Source organism: Rhyacophila brunnea, unplaced genomic scaffold, assembly GCF_057557595.1.
Source record: "Rhyacophila brunnea isolate RB1 unplaced genomic scaffold, BYU_Rbru_1.0 scaffold_2, whole genome shotgun sequence".
Lineage (NCBI taxonomy): Eukaryota > Metazoa > Arthropoda > Insecta > Trichoptera > Rhyacophilidae > Rhyacophila > Rhyacophila brunnea.
The window spans coordinates 28,209,505-28,225,950 of record NW_028232859.1 but is presented as its reverse complement, the minus strand read 5'-3'; the positions used below and the strand labels follow the sequence as shown (position 1 = coordinate 28,225,950).

The 16,446-nt window shown below is 32.7% G+C and overlaps 1 protein-coding gene across 1 annotated transcript; it reads left to right on the top strand.

The window, feature by feature from the left end:
* The first annotated feature begins 1,213 nt into the window (after positions 1-1,213).
* LOC147072144 (uncharacterized) lies at positions 1,214-16,173 on the top strand. The gene is made up of 10 exons (XM_085947209.1): positions 1,214-1,408; positions 1,495-1,725; positions 2,356-2,566; positions 3,723-4,011; positions 5,409-5,582; positions 6,209-6,412; positions 8,153-8,323; positions 8,570-8,750; positions 12,329-12,497; positions 13,484-16,173. The coding sequence occupies exons 1-10, from the start codon at positions 1,283-1,285 to the stop codon at positions 14,170-14,172; spliced, it is 2,445 nt and encodes an 814-aa protein (XP_085803335.1). The 5' UTR covers positions 1,214-1,282; the 3' UTR covers positions 14,173-16,173.
* The last annotated feature ends 273 nt before the right edge of the window (positions 16,174-16,446 follow it).

Below are 16,446 nucleotides of genomic sequence, written 5' to 3'. Positions count from 1 at the left end.
TCTCTATGAAATCACAATTTTTGATGACATCGCCCTTAAGGCTCTTTGCCAAGGTTTAAATTTTTTTAATGCCGCACACATAGGTATAGCGCAGGTTACTTAGGGCCAAGACCACACAAGGGGGGGGGGGGGGGGGCTGACAGGGCTCTAGCCTGGGAGCCCGGGCTTAGGGGCCCGGTGTGGCGACCAGCTAAATGAGATGGACAGAAAAAAAGAGACTTTATAAATTATTGACAATTGCGTTTGATTTAAAGCTCAAATTGCAAACATAATAAAAATACGCAGCGACAAAAAGCGATTACTTTGCGGTTGGTGTTTATGAGTTTATGATGTGTGGGCCATGGATGTGGGGGCCATGGCCAAGACACAGGTGCTGCGAATTGCCGCCCTCTATTTGTTTGTCATTAGCAGCATATCGAATATTTTCCAGATTCTCCCTAAAAATACCATTCACCGGGATGGGTGAACCTGCTCTTTTAGGCATAGTTTCTCAAATCTCGGCCCACCTTACGCACATCACCAGACATCACTGAAACTACCCTCATTTAGATATCGAATACATTTATTGTGTACGTACTTCTCCATAATTTCCCTTCTTGGAAGTAGTATTGTTGAAATCAGTTAGATACTTACTAAGGTGAGATAGGTGCTGCTCAAAAACAATCTTAATATCGTGAGAGGAAACATTGGTACATCAATGTTCAATGAGATTAATTATTATTGTCATCGATTGTCAGTATTATCATTGTAATCCATGTATGTACGTAGGTATTTAAAATTTTCTGTGATTATTAAAAAAAACAACAGCCCTTATAACCATTCCTACGGTTTTCTTGACGACATCTACTGTTTATACTTTAAATAAAATGCTATTTTCAATGTCACATGGTTGGAAATTGTACAATAGATGACTCAAAAAAAATAGGTGTCGTCCTTATTTTAATTACATAATGGTAATGTTAAAACTTAGTATACATTAAACATTAATTTTAAAATATTTCTAAAATTACTGTTTCAACAAAATGAAAACTGTGGAATTAAATTTACGTACAACAAAAATATATTTTTAAATAATTATTGTATAATGTACACTAGTGAGTAGTGACATCTGTATGGGTTGTCTATTATGAATATTAAACATTTGCTTAATAAATTTAGCCAACCTAAAAAACATAAAATGTTTTCGTTTTCGTAAGTTTGTGTAATTTATTTTATTGTAATATGCAAAATGAAGTTAGTTGACAATACAATCTAAGTTTACGTTAAATTTAATCTTCAAAAAATGTCTTTAATTTGGGAAAAGTGGTGTAGATTATGCGCAAAAGATCATGATTGCACGATCGGATTGTTCTTGGATACGCGCGGATCTGACTTTATGCTCAGAATTTCAAAATATCTTTATATACAGGTGTGACATTAGCTTCGTATTGTAAATGACATTTACTACAGGGTATTTATGATATTACTTTACAAGATTTCATTCGTTTTATTCAGGTAGAGAAACACAATGATCTACCGAATTTCATCTGCGTCAAATGCTCTGAAATATTGGCTAATTTTGATGTGTACGCGAATCGATGCGAAAGAGTACAGTTGATGTTCCATACTCTTACTGACAAATCGGAGATTCGTCAAGATGAGGAAAGATGTCGAGAAGTCAAGAATGATTACTTACAGAATTTCGATATTGATGAAAATAAATTTTTCCCTATATGTGACCTTAAGGTAGGTACCGTAATTTCTATAAATTTCCAGTACTTACCTATTTATGTCTATATGTGGTCTCAAAAACATATTGCTTGTTCCACCTTAATTCTAGTGTTTTCATTTCAAAACAACACACATGTAGGTACCTATTGCAATATTGACTAGGGAGTGCAAGACTGGACAAAAAAAAATACCCTGGGTTTCTGGGATTGGTATTCTCAATCCCGGGATTGGTTAAAATATGAAATTTTGCCGAAAGATATTTTTCACTATATGCAATCCATAAAAATCCATATATTCAGATACTTTTTTACATTTGGAGTTAATTGTTTTGTTATGATTAATGGGTAAAAATTGGCAATTCTGTAATCCCAAAAAAATTAATTCATCCCATAAATAGGTATTATGTTTTTGTCAAAAGTTCTTAAAGCGATCTTTATGCAATGTTATGATGAAAAGTTAGAATCTTCTAACTATAAAAAAAAGATGAGATCAATATTGAGTAGACCATATCACTATTTTTAACAAAAAAAAAACTAATCCCAATATTCTAGAATTTCAAACCCTCATATTGAACACTATTGCAAAACAGGGTCTTCAACTATATGCGCGTACCATAGTGTTTATGATTATTGGAAATATGTTTAGATTGAAGATGACAAACCCGAAGAAGTCATTGCTGTTGAAGAAACCGTTGTTAAAAAAATTACCAGAAGCAAAAGAATTACTAGCAACCCTGTTAAAGAGCCAGATCCATCATTTGTTAAGAACGAAGTCGTCAGTGATATGGAAGGTGGCGATTTTCAAACATTCGATAACTCAAGTGAAGACGACTATTTACCACTCTCCAGTGTCACAGGTATTTTTTTTGATTCGTTATGTGGTAACACAACCGTGGCCGCGCACATATGATAACCACTAGTCGTGCCAGATCACAATGACAGATAATTGAGTAACCTACCAATGATTATAGTTGCAGGCCGGGTGTTCATGTGCAGAGTTTCTGAACATGGTGCAGTAAAGTAATAGACGGTTACAAATAATAGCCCTCGGTAGCGACAGACAGTTAGCTGTGGACTTTTTAAACTTCATAGCGGGTTGCATCTGGACATCCCATACAAACCATAAGGGAAATGCAGTCCATGGTGCAGTTTTACTCAAGCACGTTTTGCACACACATATTGTTTTTAAATTTGTGTTTATGTCAGAGTATGGACCTAATAGGTTGAGCAAGTGGCCAACATCCATTTCTCGCGAAAACTAAAATCTGTTAATACAAACCTCCACCCTGTGGAGGGCTATATGATTTTATTAGGATCGGACATAGTTTAAAAATATAAAAAAAATATATGTTTTGGATAAACTACTTACACATACTTACACTATATTAAGATAAACTTACACAAGACATCTATAAATAATAGGCAACAGCTGTCACTGCGGCTTCGCTAAGTTATTGCGTTCCAAGTTGTTGAGCCGCCACTCACAGCGCATCTTGTATAAGGTCAGTTGTCGTGGTTCAGGAACCTGGTGAATGGCCAAAAACACTGAATGCCGATAACCTTAAAACGAAAGGTACTTTGTGATATCATCGGACCCATCAATGACAACCAGTCATCATGGAGTAGGAGATACAACAATATGCATTATACAAGAACGAGAACGGGATGTCTACATACCGTTTGGTTATAATAATATCAATTTGGTATCTGCCAAGATTGTGAATAATAATTAAATTTAACTTTTATTTTTAATTAACTATTTCTTTAATTCAAACGAATAATTCACAAGATTTAAGAATATATCATTCTGATTATTGAACATTATATAATGTATAATGTTTACCCGTTGGAGATGCCGGGTTCGATTCCCGACCGGTTGGCTTACTTTTTTCCAAAAAAAAGTTTTTTCTATTGGTTGTGATATACTCTCTCAGTTAGTGTTTTTCTAAATTATATAATGTTTAACTTTTATTGTTGACATGTATTACATTTTTCAAAATTTTAATCTTTTAGAATCAAAAATATCAAGTAAGTCCCGTAAACGAAAATTGCCTAAGAAAGCCAGTAAACATGCATCTAAACCCAAGCGTAAAAAAGGAAATAAAGAGAAACACAAAGTTGAATTATATAATGCAATTACTATTGACGACATGAACATTAAAATGGAGCCGCTTTCTGACGAAGAGAATTTGAATATCCCAAATGAGGCAACTGCGCACTCAGAAAAATTGTCTCTTTTAAAAGCTGAAAAAAAAGACAAGAAGGAGAGAAGGAAGGCAACTTCTGTTGTTGGTATTTTAAAGTAAGTGATATTATATTAAAAAAAAATTCAATACTAAATACACACAAGGTTTAAGAATATTGGATTCCTCCTCTGAAAACCTCAGGAACTAGAGATTGTGATCGAGAAATCTTGTCTCGAGAATTCTCATGAAATAATCAGAAATAGCTAAATATAACTAATAATTTATATATATTACTAATAATTTAAATTGTTATTTTTATCTCATGATGATAAGTTGCATCTTTGGTAAATAATCATGGTTTCGATCAAATAGTAATTGTATATTAATTTATTTATCGAAATCTCAAGAAATTAATTGTCTGAAATTTCAAAAATTCTCATTTCTTGAGAAACCATCAAGGAGAATCTCGAGAAATTGTCACTAGGCTAAACTGCCGACCGCAAGAAAATATGATGTCTTAGCATCGACTTTGATTCTGACCCGAATTTCTTAAATTTGTCAGTAAAAAATTGTTGGCTGGAAGAAATTTATTGGTAAAAATTTATTTTGGCTGGAAGATTTAAAAAATGAAAAGATATGGTAGTAAAAGTAACATCATTACCTAATTAAAAGTTTATAAAAATTTCATATTATTTTTGAAGAGGTAATTTTATAATGGTGATAATTTCTCGAGAATCTCAAGAATTCTCGAGAAATCAAAAAACCAATCTCGAATTCTCAAGAAAACAAATATTCTTAATTTCGAGAATTCTCAAATCTCGAGAAATGAAAAAAGTCGAAAAATCACAAACTTTATCTGGAACCTATTAAAAAAAATCATAGAAAAATAAATTGAACCAAATGGGGCTCATTCACTTTCCAGATGAGTGCTCTGTCCTTTAAGCTATCGATCCTCTTACGATTCATGTGTATCTGCTAATCAGGAGGCAATCTGCTTTGTAATCAATTGAGGTGTCATTTACATTCACTGATTCTGGTGTTAGCCAATTTTTGTTTTTGTTAGTAAATTATTAACTTTTTTCTAAATTTATTTTTATGTTCAATGCCAGATCGACCTTAGTAAAACTTGCATCATTTTGGAATAAATTTACTTTCTCTAATTTCTCCACACCATCAAACATGTAAACAATCTTATCGCTATATTCTAAAATTAAGGTTTAATCATACTCTTTTCTATTTATGTATTATTGTTAGGTTGTAACGAGGCAGACACATTGAATCGGTGCTTGACTGCTATTTGACCTTATGATTAAATATTCGTTTATCTTTTGATAGAAATGTATCGTAATATAATAATGTCACATATTTGTTAGCCATGGAAGTCATACTTAATAAGTAATACATATTATGTTGCCTGTGAAAATAAGAATGAACAATTATTACAAAATAATTTCTTTTCGTTTTCAGTTGTCAAATTTATTTAGGGAAGTGATTGATTTTGTTTTTTTTTTAGATACGACTGCCACATTTGCAATGAAGATTGTAAAAATTGGCATGCTCTGTGCGTGCATTTCAGAGACGTTCATGACACACGTGCCAAGGTTATGTGCTGCTGTGGGAAGTTCTTGGCGTCTCGGGTATCCATCGGCAGACACTGTGCAAAGCATGGGAAAGCTCACAGCTATGAGTACGAACAGCATTACTTTAGTATTTCTATTTAAATAAAAACTATTAAGTAGGCACAATAGACAAGGCCCTGGCGAGATGTCGACTGCACCCCCAGGGTGGACCGCCCAGAAATTTTGTGATGACCACCTAAATTAAACAGCCATAATTAGTTATATTTCTCGTAAAACAATAATCTATTAATACAACCTTCACTCTGTGGAAGCCCATATGATGCTCTTAGGATTGAAAATGGTGATGTAATCGTAATCGTAGTGTAAAACTTTAGAAACATAGATTTTTAAGCCAATTGAATTTTAGTGTCAATTGTGTAAATTATGAATGAATTTTTTATATTATTTTAGTGCTACATTGTATTATCAGTATAGCCTGACCACTATATCATGGCTACGGATATATTATTGGCGTACTGCGAAACTATATTTTCCCCAACACTTTCAGGTGTATTTTTAGTCCCGACCCTCGCTAAAGTCTTTACAACTGCATACAGCACCATAAAATCATAGCCAATATATAATGGTTCCACTAATAGTTCATTGACATATAGTTTTGTATACATTAGTTGCCTTTATCTGTTGAAGAATAACAAATCTTGTACTTTGATAAAATACGATTTTTTTCTTTCAGTTGCTCGAAATGCGGTAAAAGGTTTCCTCGTGAATCGGAACTGACGACTCATATGATCACTCACTTGCCCAAAGAAGAATATCCATTCGTCTGTTGCAAATGCGCTAGAAGATTTACAACACAACAACTTTTAAGACATCATGAAAAGAAACATATACCTATGGAAGAAAGAATGGTCCATCCATGTGAAATATGCAAATCAAAGTTTGTAACTTTTTAACTTTTTTATATATTTTTTTTGAAATTTAAAATAACGACTACTGAAGACCCACAATTTTATTGATTAATTAACTACGCTTTTTTTCAATTAAATTATGATATCCGAGATGGCGAATGTCATCTCCCTCCATGTGCGAAAGTGAAAACACGCTGTCACTTTTATTTTTGTATGGTTTTTTTTTCATCTGGGTTCGGGACTTGGAGGTGGACAAATAACACACCGGAATTGTGGTGGAAACGACGAGATTTATTTACGTTAATATATACTAATGGTTACATTTCTATAATTTCTTTTATACGTAGTGCACGTTAACAATGTTTACTGTCTGGCAGTCAGCCGCGTTCTCTCCGCCATTTTATGTTTCGCCTTCAACGGAAAACAGCGACAATGGCGACGTTGCAGATGTTTTTAAACGGCCGCAATTTACAGCATTGCCGGCTTTATTATTATTTATTTTCGTAATCCACTCTTACTATTTGTCGGTTTGGTGTCGGTTTGGTACCGATTTGGGCTTCTCCAGATTCACAGAGACATCCCCAAATGGGGACCATTTGGGAATGTAACACAAACCTTTTTACGTACACATGCCAAAAATTTTCAAATATTATTTTTTGACTGTCTGGCGTGCCGAGCAGTTTTTCGAGTAGTTCGAGCAAAAAATAGTTAAGAATTCTCTTAAAAAACTTCAAAAATTATAAGCAATTGAGTTCTTGAGTATTATTACCATAAAACCTACTTAGTTTGGTTCTTTACGCACAAATTGACGCCAAAATTTTTAAGATCAGATGAGGCATCCTCTCGCTACAGTGGTCTCAAGCATTGTAAAATGTTTGCAAATCGATCAAAATCAGAGGATCCTGACACGGCTTACTCTGCCGCCAGATGAGGTCAATGCTATAATATTATTATGTGTGACGCATAAAACCTAAAGACCCATCTATTCAATTTCAATTAATTATAATACTTTTCACAAAAAAAAAAAGCATTATTCGACACCCACGGTGGCCGCGCAGCTTAAGCGTTGGACTATCACGCCGTGGGTCTCAAGTTCGAATCCTGGGTCTGGCAAGTACACATATTGTTTTTCAATTTGTGTGTGAGTCAGGGTATGGACCTAATAGGTTGAGCAAGTGGCTGACATCCATTTCTTGTAAAAAACAAAATCTGTTAATACAAACCTCTACTCTGTGGAGGCCCATATGATCCTATTAGGATCGGACATGGTCGAAAAAAAAAAAATAATATTGCTTATTCTTCAAGAGTATCAGCTGCCTGTTATTTTTTATACAATGCGATCAGTGATTTATGCATGATTTTCATCGTTTCCATTTGCGTACCAATTGATAAATACTATTAAAAACCGAAGAAAATACGAATTTTTAATATTATAATATAATATATATTTAGGTATTTGTGAAACTATTTGTAAAAAACTATCGTTTGAATTAGATAGGTATCTATTTTTTTTCTCTTCAACACAAAACATTCGCGTGCCATGCAAAATCTTCTTGCGTGCAATATGTTCGCCATCCCTGGTATATACGGAGATACATCTTTGTGTTACAGATAGAATCGATTATAGTGAATAATTCTGCATACTCAACTAAAAAACACATTTTTTGTAGATGGGTTTTTGTGTTAATCACCCATCGAAGTGAGATAGTATTTACTTGATACAGTTTCTTTTGATAACAAAATTAATTTTAAGTTGTGATAAATTACAGGTTTGCATCAAAGAGTAGTCTTTTAATGCATATGAAAGCTGTCCACGAGCGGTTGAAACCATTTGTTTGTGATCAGTGTGGACGGGCGTTTACCACCAAGGGCATTCTGGAAGAGCATCAAGTACGGCACAGCGACGCCAGGCCACATGTCTGCACAGTTTGCCATAAGAGGTACCTAACTAACTTTGTGAATCGTGAACATAGTTGTACATAATAAACGTTTACGTTATTTGTGGAACGAACCAATAATTACCAAATATTTCACTTCAATACTTCAGACTAAAACCACCCGTTGACTACATAATATATAACGTAAGGTTGTAGATTCCGCTAGAAAAGATGTCTCACAATTTATCTACTTTATAGATAAAGTGTTTTTCTATCCAAATACTATCTGGAGTTTAATTACCTTTTCAGCTTCAAAACCAAGCAACGTCTCGCAATCCACTCGGATACACACAATGACACGGTTTACCAGTGCCCGCATTGCCCCATTCAACTCAATTCGAGAAGAACCCTGCGGATGCATCTCTTCGTTCACGATGAAGTGTGCCGCTACCAATGTAATTTCTGTGATAAAGCATTTAAACGGGCCAAGGTAAGTTTCCACAATATGACATTTTTAATAAGTGATAAAAGCCATATTTTTGTAGGTGAATATATAAATTTCCAAATATACGTGTACACTCCTCAAATATGTTAAATAGCACGTTCAAATTGACAGATTTCATTAACTATTTGCCTTTAATCTGAGCATATTGTTTCCAACATCTATGTTTTCAGTCATATTGACATGACTTCAAATTATTAATAATGTAAGTTTCTTTTATTTTGTTAACTGTCAATTCATGGTGGAACTGCATTGTATTGTTGTTTTTATTTAATAAAACGAATTTTTTGTAGTACTTATTCCACTTTTAATCAATAGATTAGGACCAGTTTCGTCCGCCTCAGAGGGACATTTTCAACTGAATACATTTTTTTAAAACAATATTTATCAAACAAAATCCAAAGCGATAGAAATAATATAACAATAGGTACATAAATAATTATCCGTCCAATAATACCTTCCCAATAACAGATTAATTTAAAACTAATGAGGTTGGACATTAATATTTCATACTACGTCAGGGGCATTAAACAAATTATTTTAAATATTAACAAACCACAAAATATGAAACAATCTACACTTACAATAACATTAATATCAACAAATAATTATGATTAATCAAAATTTACAATAAATTTTTTTTATAAAAAATAATAAAATAAACAATATTATCAATTGAAGTGAGATCGAATACATAAACAAATACAACCAAAATATTAGTCAAAATTAAAATAATAAATAATGTACAATATACAAAGTTATGTTATAACAATCCCAAATATTAAATAGGGTATAATAATGGAGAATACACAAAATATAATTGATCATTTAACAAATAATTAGAATTGGGCAAAAAATTATACCTATTAATTTCTAGGATTTCATGTTTATCCAATTTTATAGATTTCTCATTCAAATGCAGGATTTTAAAATTTTTACTGATATTAAAAGAGTGATTATTTAAACTTAAATGATTTCCAAATGATGAAGATTCATTACCAATTTTGGCACAGGCTAAATGTTCTTTGATCCTAGTGTTAAAAGAACGTCCCGTTTGTCCAACATATTTGGCATCACAAGATTCACAACTTAATAGATAAATTCCACTTTCAGTTAAGTTTCTCCAATTTATCTTTAGTATTCACCAGTATTGAATTCAAATTTTGTGTGTTGTAAAATGTTACATTGAAAAGTTTTTTATCTATTTTTCTTGAAATATTCTCAGACACTCTTCCTAGGAAACATAATTTAACCCAGCGTTTTTTAACACTGGCTTCATCTATCACCAAGCCAGAGGTCACATTTAATAAAGCTAATTTTTTAGATTTGTTGGCCAGAATGCGATCAATCAAACGTGGGTCATAACCGTTATTAAAAGCGATTTGTTTAATCGTCTTTAACTCCAAAGCAAAACTATTTTCGGACATAGGAACCATTAATAAACGATGTATAAAAGCATGGAAAACTGATAATTTATGTGAGATATGGTGTCTAGAAGAGTTATTAATAATGTTATCACTGAAGGTACCCTTTCTAAAAATGCTAAATGTATGTTTGTTATTAATTGTAATATTGATTGTTAAATCCAAGAAGTTAATTGTACTGTTCCCTAGTTCCATTGTGAATTGAATTGACTTATTAATACTATTTATGTCTTTTAAAAAATTATCCAATTGTCTTTCCGTGCCTGACCACAAAAAAAAAATTGCATTTTATTAAATAAAAACAACAATAATGTAAGTGTTTTTATCTAACGAATATGTGCACCTTTTCGCTGACGATATTCATGTACTACTGTACAACAACAAGAAATCATCGATAACAGGAAGTCGCTGTAGTCGCAGATAGAAGACTTCTCAGTAACATACCTGTCATGGCGGCAATGCATGTTAAAGGCATGCTTGAATAATGTATTTGCTCTACTTTTAGAAGCAACTCCTTTTCTTCCTCGCAATAAACCAAAGATTACTAATAATAATTCTAAGATCACTCCTGATCGTTTTAAACTTATTTTTGTTATTAAATGCTACAAATTACGTAAACTGATAGATGTCTACACCACGGGAGCGTAAAATGAAATAATAAATTTGGGGGCATTTCTCTTTGAAAAGTGCAATTAGCTACACTGGAGGGATTGTTAGTTCACACTTTTAACACGTGGACAAGAAGTTCTTGTTCGACTATAGTTTCTTATATTTTGCCATTATGCATCTGCTTAGCAAAGTTGCGGTAAGCCTTCCTTTAATAAAAACACTACATACATAGGTCTTCATGTTTATATTATTAATTGGTGAAAAATGTATTTTTTTTTAAATGAGTTTAGCTTGAAGAGATTGAACACTGCTGTCCAACAGGATCTTCTTGGCTACGTGTTAAGACTGTGAACTAACAAGCTTCTCCCATTTTTAACCGCATTCTGAATGAAGCGCCTTCCCGTTAGCGACGAGTTGTCCATGTTTTAAAACTGTGAACTAACAAGCTCCCTCCCACTTTTAACCGCACTAGCGACTTTGTTGCAATGTTCAAACACGCGCGTTAGTATCATTTTACTCCCTACTTCAATTATAGTCTGTCAATGGCTACGGCCGTATGTTGTAGTTTAACCACTGGGGAATGCCAAAAGAAATGGCGTATTTCAAAAAAACACTACCTTATTCTTAGGTCAATATTTATTATAAAGCAATCATTATTCGTAGGATGTTTATCACATTTGAATGGTCAAAGACATAGCTTATAATGAGTATCTTTAGAATTATCTTCAAATGTGTTAATCTTGCCCATTTTTTGAATAATAAAATGCCTAATTCTTGTCAAATTTGGGATCACAGAGATTATCAATATAATTTTTTATCGTAAATATTTCACAATAATTATGTCGATATAAATTATACTGATGGTTTTATAAATGCGTTTAAAAATTGATAAATGTAAAAAATCTTAACACCACTGCACAGTTATGTATTGAAATATGACTATATTCTAAAACATTAGAGCTAGAGGTTTAAAAGAATACTATTTTATGTAATAAAAATACTTTATGCAGTCATCAAATGTTTAAAATAAATATAAAGGATAATAAGGCTTCAAAATTATCTACAATGTTTAAGGTATGTCCAGGATCATGCTTTGAAAATAGAAAAAAAGCTCCATTTTGACCCACGCTGAGTACGTCCGCCCTTAAATGGGGACAAGCAATATCTTCCGAGTATTGGATAATTTTTAATGCTCTTATATTTTATGGATGTGAATATCATAATTAAATAAATATATTTCCATGTGTGTATTTAAGATAGTGAAATGGTAAAATGTAGCAGAACTAATGAATTTATATAAATTTTTTAACCTAAAAATAGTAAGGAGTGACAATTTGTCTAGTTTTGTCACTAGGTACCAGAGTCTATCTTGATTCCAAGCTTTGAGAAACTGTATGATGAACCCATACTGGTATTTTTTAGCGTGAAACTCAAACAAAAAGGGCACTGTAAAACAAAAATGTTTGGAGAACACTGGATGAAGGTATTGTTTAAATTTACAATTCACCGTAACATTTTCTTTAATTTTTTCAGGATCTCAAAAACCACAGCAATCTTCACACTGGAAGACGTCCGTATTCATGCCCTTGGTGTTCGCGGACTTTTGCAAATGGGTCGAATTGTCGCGCTCATAAACGGCGGATGCATCCTAATGAACTGAGAATATCCGATGCCAGTGCTGCAATGGTCAACAAAGTACCAGGTAAACTTTATTTCATTATTGCATTTACATTGTTATGATATTATAATATTTGTCCAGTAACGGTGCCAGGATATTATCATCCAATCTCAATGAAGAAACGAATGGAGGCTATAAAGCTTGCATTACACATACTTATATCAATTTTGACGCAGTAATTCAATCAATCTGATCAGCGACAAGCAAAACATCGAGTTTGTGGACAACATTTTAAATACCCGGGAGTGCACATCCTTTAGACATAGACAGCACTTCCCAAAAAGATATTGCTATGCGAGTGACAATGGCTGAAGCAACATTCAACTTGATGCAAAATGTCTCACAGCTATACTCGTTTACAATCAAATGCTTGCTTTCTGATGGACCTGCTTTACGGCAGCAAACCAGGGCACCGTATGAAGGCTCAACTTATACGTTAGACTTGGCTCGGCCATGTGTTACAAATGTCTCAAGACAGTTTCAGCCTGACCGTGTTTTCTTTATATCAACCGGATTCTGGCATTCTGGAAGGTCGCTGAATACCATCCACAGAGTGTATGCGTCGGATACTGGCATGAGCTGGGAAAACGCAAGAATACTGATGAGCGACAGTGATTCTTGGATGTGCTGCATAATGTCCATATGCTCTGACTGAGGAGTGTACATGCAAGAAGATAAATTCAATTATCTCATCTAGTGAATACACACCGCGTTCACCTAATATATTTGCAACTAGAGAAACATATGTACATATGACGAGTTTATAAAAACAGATTTTAATTTCCAAATGTCAATAAGTAGTGAAGATAATCATACCAATTTCTACAAAGTAAAGACTATATTGTTGAGACAATAAAACATCTAAATATAATATGGCAGATTATACAGTGTGTATTCAATATATGTCATCATAAAAAGTCATTTCCATAGTTTTAATATCTATGTAACCGAATGAGTAGGTATAACATAATTATTATGTATATATAAAAATACATATATTTTCATTACAGCTCCTCCAGATACTGAAAATGAGGATAAAAAGTCAGCTGACATTGCAGCTCCAAAAGTAATCTATGCTACTGTCAAGAGGAAACTGCCCGTGGCTTCGGCTGCCAACAAAATTCCCAACTTCACCTTCCCTCCCGATGTGACAGAGAAAGACAAAACTGAACCATCCAATGAACATAGTGAAATATCAACCACTTTAATACCAAAATCAGAGTCAAAGCAAAGTGTACAAGATATGTCGTCATCTAAAAAGAAACTGGAGAAAACGTCTCCTCTTCACAATTATGAATCGAGCATGTCTCCATTAAATCTCAACACAAACTCGGCGGCTACCCACAAATACTCAGATATGAGATCTGGGGCCAACGCTTCATTAACCATCACCCCGGTCTCCCAAGGGGACGAATCCATAACAGAATTCGATGACGTGTCGGATAACTATCATCAGGTTCAGAATGCAATCTTACACAATCGCAACCAGCTCCAACAAAACTATTCGTCGGGTGCCGATTACAAAGACTCACCGGACCACGTGTTCAACAAAACCACCCAACAGCTGTTCAGTAATTTTGCCAGCAACAGTGTCCCTAATAATATAATGTACGGCGCCGGCGGAGCACCGCTGACTGCTGCCTCATTTGCTTCTTCCAATCCGTACGGATTGCACTACGCGCGAGATGAAGACAACTAGTGCGCTCGACTGAAGTTCTTATTATGTTAAGTATAAAACATATTTGCCTACTAAATTGTAAGTGTTTTTTGTACAATATGTTACTGACGTACAATTAGATTTTAATGATGTATGTAATATTTACTTTCTATCAATAAATGTGTATATTATTTAGTTAATGTGCCATCGGGTATTTACCACAGTAATTTTTCATCACAAATTTTTTTTCAGATTTACAGTCCAATTATTTACGAGGATGTCTGTAAATCAGAAATATGCAGTAAAAATGTTGTATAATTTTGTAAAACATTTAGTTTTGTTTCATTTAGTAGAACAAAGTGCATCCTTTTAAATACCAATAAAACTTCAAAATCAAAATATTTGTGAATGTTATGAATTAATTTTTTGATTTTTAAAATACTTTGTAGTACCTGATGTCGGTATTTAAATTGCATAATATTTTAATGATGAAATGTTTGGAGTCACTCACATTATTTAAATAAGGACCTATTGCCATTAAGGTATTTTACTTTTTATTCTACACATGTGAACTATTTATGTCCCGGGTATTATTTTTGTGTATTTTTATGTTCTATATTTTTATTATGTTATGATTTATGAAGAAATGTATGACACAAATTTCTTGGATGCAAAATCAAAGAAAATACATTCAAGAATTTCAAGATTGCCACTCAATTATCAAAGTATCAGAAGTGATTCTTACCTTTCAGAATAACAGCTGTCTGGAGATTTCTTTCTCGTTTTCGCACCTATTTCACCTGTTCCACCTATTCTATTCACCACCTCACAAAGATTCTTTTTGACAGTCTTTGATTAATTTACAATATTATGATGAAAAATCAAATGGTATTGTCCAAATTCTTTGAAACAATATCAATCTAAAATTTAATCGTAAATTCAACGTACCAATAGATATATATGCAAATCAAAAAAAAGAGAGTCAAATGTAATTTGAAATACTTGAATCAAGCAATGGATCAACATTACCTATATTAAACCTGTTTTTTAAGCCAAAAAACAGACTTCAGCTCCTGAATGTCTAAACCCTTGCTGGCATCAAGGCAGATGTATTTATTAATAATATATGTTGGACTTAAAATGAGAATCCCTTCCGGACAACTAGATTTTTAAAAATACAGTTGAAATTCTATCTTTTTATAATATAATTAACATGACCCAGCAATTAATTTCATTATTGTTTTATCATTGACCAAATTAGAAAACACTACAAAGGGACATGGAACGGGGCTGCAATTCAATCCTGTGAATACAGTGGATATTTCACTATAATTTCAAGCTTTTTAAAAATGTTTTACAATAATATGCCACAGTTATTATCACAGTCACGGAATTATTCCACCTAGCAAACTGTGGAGAGTTAGTTTGTGTACGCTCGTCACACCAAATGTATCAAATAGAACGGACGGAAATAGCTGACTGATTAAAGAGACAATAGTACAAAAATGTGAGTTGAAATATAAAATTTTGTGAAACAGATATTAAACGTAACATCAATAAAAATTGGTGATTTGTTAGTGATAATTTATTTGAAAGAATGTAAAAAAGTCTAACTTTGTTTTTATACTATCAAGTATTTTAATACTAGACACTGTGTTTATTACGTAATAATTCGTCTCATAAAGTCATAAGCCATGATATGGTTGTCTGTGCCGTTCTTAAACTGAACTGTCGCTCACTAAAAATCAATAAACGTCAATGTCTATAAAAGTCACAAATCTTATTTCATAGGTATTGAATTATGCTCCACCATCTCTACGGCTAAAATCAATAACATGATAATATATTTCATAAAACTCCTGATGTATGATTAAATTCTCATAGATGTTAATAATTTATTTATTCTTTTTTTACATTCCAAGGGAAATATTTAAATAATATTTTATTCGTCTTGCCTTTGTATTAATTTTATGTATAAATTGTGTTGTTACCTTTTTAATTTTTTCAATGTATTTTCCATAATTAAATAATGTCCTTTTTTAGAAAAACAAATTGCTTTTCATTTTTACAAAATCCCAAATTTTTATTTTTGTTTATCGCTACAGTCACTGTAGGTAATTTAGAAATCTCAGCGGCGATTACAATATAGTACAAATAATAAAAAAACACAGAATTTTATAAATAATTTAATACTTCTTATAGGTTGTGTATATCAATCATATACATTCTTAAACCTTAAGATCACAGATGATATTATGATGTTACAAGTACAATATAATTTAAAAATGTATTATTTACCACATGTCTAAAATCATA

Coding starts and splice junctions, on each gene's coding strand:
- LOC147072144 (XM_085947209.1), top strand. CDS start 1,283: ATGTCTTTAATTTGGGAAAAGTGGTGTAGATTATGCGCAAAAGATCAT. Junction 1,726..2,355: donor TCCCTATATGTGACCTTAAG/GTAGGTACCGTA, acceptor AAATATGTTTAG/ATTGAAGATGACAAACCCGA. Junction 12,498..13,483: donor AATGGTCAACAAAGTACCAG/GTAAACTTTATT, acceptor TTTTCATTACAG/CTCCTCCAGATACTGAAAAT.